General features: G+C 58.5%; 1 protein-coding gene across 1 annotated transcript in view; it reads right to left on the reverse strand.

Moving 5' to 3' along the window:
• XRCC2 (X-ray repair complementing defective repair in Chinese hamster cells 2) overlaps positions 1-2,971 on the reverse strand; it is a 37,650-nt gene that overhangs the window by 585 nt on the left and 34,094 nt on the right. The window contains exon 3 of the mRNA XM_012733870.1: positions 4-498. Within this exon, the coding sequence (XP_012589324.1) occupies positions 4-498 (495 nt within the window). The remainder of the gene's footprint in view (positions 1-3; positions 499-2,971) is intronic.

Below are 2,971 nucleotides of genomic sequence, written 5' to 3' on the forward strand. Positions count from 1 at the left end.
CTGCGCTGGCCGGGGCCCGCCGCATCACGCTCTGGGTGGTGGCGAGCAGCAGCAGCCGGTGCTCCCGCACCAGTCTCTGCAGGACCTGGGCGCACTGCGCCAGGGTGGCCTCCTGTGCGCGCGGGCTCTCCCCGCCGCTGGCGCGGTCCAGCCAGTAGAAGGCGGACAGGCTGTCCACCGCGAGCAGGCAGAGCGCCGGGCGGCTGCAGAGCACGGCCCCCAGCGAGTGCAGCGTGAGGAGGACCTGGGCGCTGCTGTGGCACTGCGCCACGAGCAGCCGCGCCAGGCAGCGCGTCACGGCCTCCTCGGAGCCCCCCGACAGCCGGCGCTCCAGGATGGCCACCAGGCGCAGCAGGTCGAAGCGGCAGTCGGTGTCGATGAAGAGGACGTCGGCCTCCAGGCCGCCGTCCGCCCGGGGCAGAATGCAGCGCGCCGCCACGTGGTAGAGCATTTCCGTCTTGCCCGTTCCTTCCGGACCGTGGAACTCAAGAATGTCACCTGCGTGAAATTCAGAGACGCCAGTGAAAACGCAGCAGGCCACGGACAGCCCTCAGCCACGGCCCAAGACGCGTTTGCTGGAACGTGAAGGAAAACCGGAACCCCGTCGCCACAGTGAACGCGCGCAAGCAGACAGACATGCGGCAAGCAGCCTGCTGCAGGCGGGCGGGAGGCGCCGGCCAGCTGGGGGCCCGAGGGAGCGGGCGGGACGCGGGGCACCCGGCTCTTATCTGGTCAGCCACGTGGAGAGCTGGCGGAAGCTCTGGAAGCTTCAGCGCAAGTGGCATGTGACGTCGGTGTCGCTGCAGCCGGACGAAGCCCCAAGAGGGCCACAGGCGCGTGCTGGGTGTTCGCTTGAGGGACGCTGTTGGCCCAGAGCCTCGGACCTGGGCCCTCCATGTCCGGCTGTCTGAAGCCTTTGCCCGTAGTGCCGGTGGCTCCGGGGAACCTCGCGACAGTGGCCGCCGCTCGTCAGGGCACAGCGCGGCGGCAGGGATGGCTGGGGGCCTGCTGTCGCCTGCAGGAGGCAGCGGAGCAGAGGGACACCTGTACTGGTGTCCCCTCCCGTGTCCACTGGGTGCCTGGGCACGTGTGTGAGGAAGAGGAGGCTCTGGGCCAACAGCGTCCCTCAAGCGAACGCCCAGCACGCGCCTGTGGCCCTCTTGGGGCTTCGTCCGGCTGCAGCGACACCGGCGTCACACGTCACTGGCGCTGAAGCTTCCAGAGCTCCCGCCAGCTCTCCCTCGCCGAGAGCTGCACGCCGCAGCCAACATGGCCGGCTCCAGAGCCAGCCCCGTTCTGCAGGGCTGTCCGCTCACTCACGCATGCTGGCCACTGACCTAGAGACACCGTGTTGACAATGGAGATCTGAGAGGTAAAAATCAGACTCTGGCCCTCCCTGGTGGCGCAAGCGCAGCCCTGTGAAGCCGTCGTGGCCACTGCTGACAAGTTCGATCCCCGGCCAGGGACCCCAGGGCTCAGCAGACCTCTCCGGCCTCTCGGCTGCTCCCTCGGCAGCAGACTTTGTCCATTTGCCTGCTCTGCTCCCCACGCTGTCTCTGGAAATCTCTCACCCCCTGCACCTCTGGCCTGCACTAAATATATCAAGTTGCTCAACAAATGTCGGAGAGGATGTGGAGAAAAAGGAACTCTCCTGCACTGCTGGTGGGAATGCAAACTAGTACAGCCACTATGGAAAACTGTGTGGAGATTCCTCAAACTGCTAAACATGGAGCTTCCCTACGGCCCAGCAATCCCACTCCTAGGTATCTACCCAAAAGACACAAAAACACTGATTCAAAAAGATACCGGCACCCCCATGTTTATTGCTGCTTTATTTACAATTGGAAAAACATGGAAGCAGCCCAAATGCCCAAAAGTAGATGACTGGATTAGAAAGATGTGGTACATATACACAATGGAATATTACTCAGCACCAAAAAAGAGAAACACATGTCTTTGGCAGCAACTTGGATGGAGCTGGAAAAGATCATGCTTAGTGAGATAAGCCAGAAAGAGAAAGAAACATACCGGATGGTGTCACTCATAGCAGGAGTATAATGGACCAGGTGGAAAATAACAAAAATAATGAACAGCCATAGACCAGAGAGCCATTTTGTGGGGATGGAGTGGGGGATGGGATCAGAAAGGGGGGGGAGGGAAATGCACGGGACTGTGGTGATGGCACACAGGTGACTTGGTGATAGGAATCCCACGGGGATTACAATTGAGATGGGAAAAAAATGTACAAAATGATGTAAAAATAAACTGCTATATAAAAAATAAATAAATAAATCAAGTTGCTGCCATACCATGTAGAAAGGTGTTGTAACTTCAGTCCATGTCCACTACAGTCACACGTACAACTTTTCTCCAAAGCGTACACTGAAGATTACCCTCCTCGCTTCTCCCCAAAGAGTCCCAGCCCAAGGGACCATTAACACATCAACACTTACTCAGGGTTGCTCGACAGTGACTAAACATACACTCAGCCCACCCCCATCTCGATGCCGGGTGCACCCTCTCCCACTATCTCAGTAAGCTGCCCAGGGGTCTTACTAAGATGTACCTGGTGGTGCAGGGGTTAACCTCAGTGCTCTCAGGCCATCACTGGACACCGCAGCACAAGTTCGATCCCCGCAGGGAGTGACCCCAGGGCGCAGCAGACCCTCCTGTCTCCCCGCTGCTCCCCTCAGCAGTGGGTTTCAGTGAATCCACCTGTCCCACTCCCCATTCTGTCTCTGGTGAATCATCTCATCTCACCCCCACATCTCTGGCCTGCACCCCAGCTCTTGTATGCATAAATACATTTCTTTTTTTAAGGAAAGGAACCTCACTCCTTTTTGGGTTTCTTACAGTCTGTTCAAAGGAGGCATTTATTAAGAGTTATTCATTTATGCATACAGAACTGGGGAACAGGGGTGGTGAGAGGATTCCCCAGAGTGCGGTGGCTGCGGACACTGCACAGTGCTGC

Source organism: Condylura cristata, unplaced genomic scaffold (genome assembly GCF_000260355.1).
Source record: "Condylura cristata isolate star-nosed mole 26May11 unplaced genomic scaffold, ConCri1.0 scaffold00042, whole genome shotgun sequence".
NCBI classification, from domain to species: domain Eukaryota; kingdom Metazoa; phylum Chordata; class Mammalia; order Eulipotyphla; family Talpidae; genus Condylura; species Condylura cristata.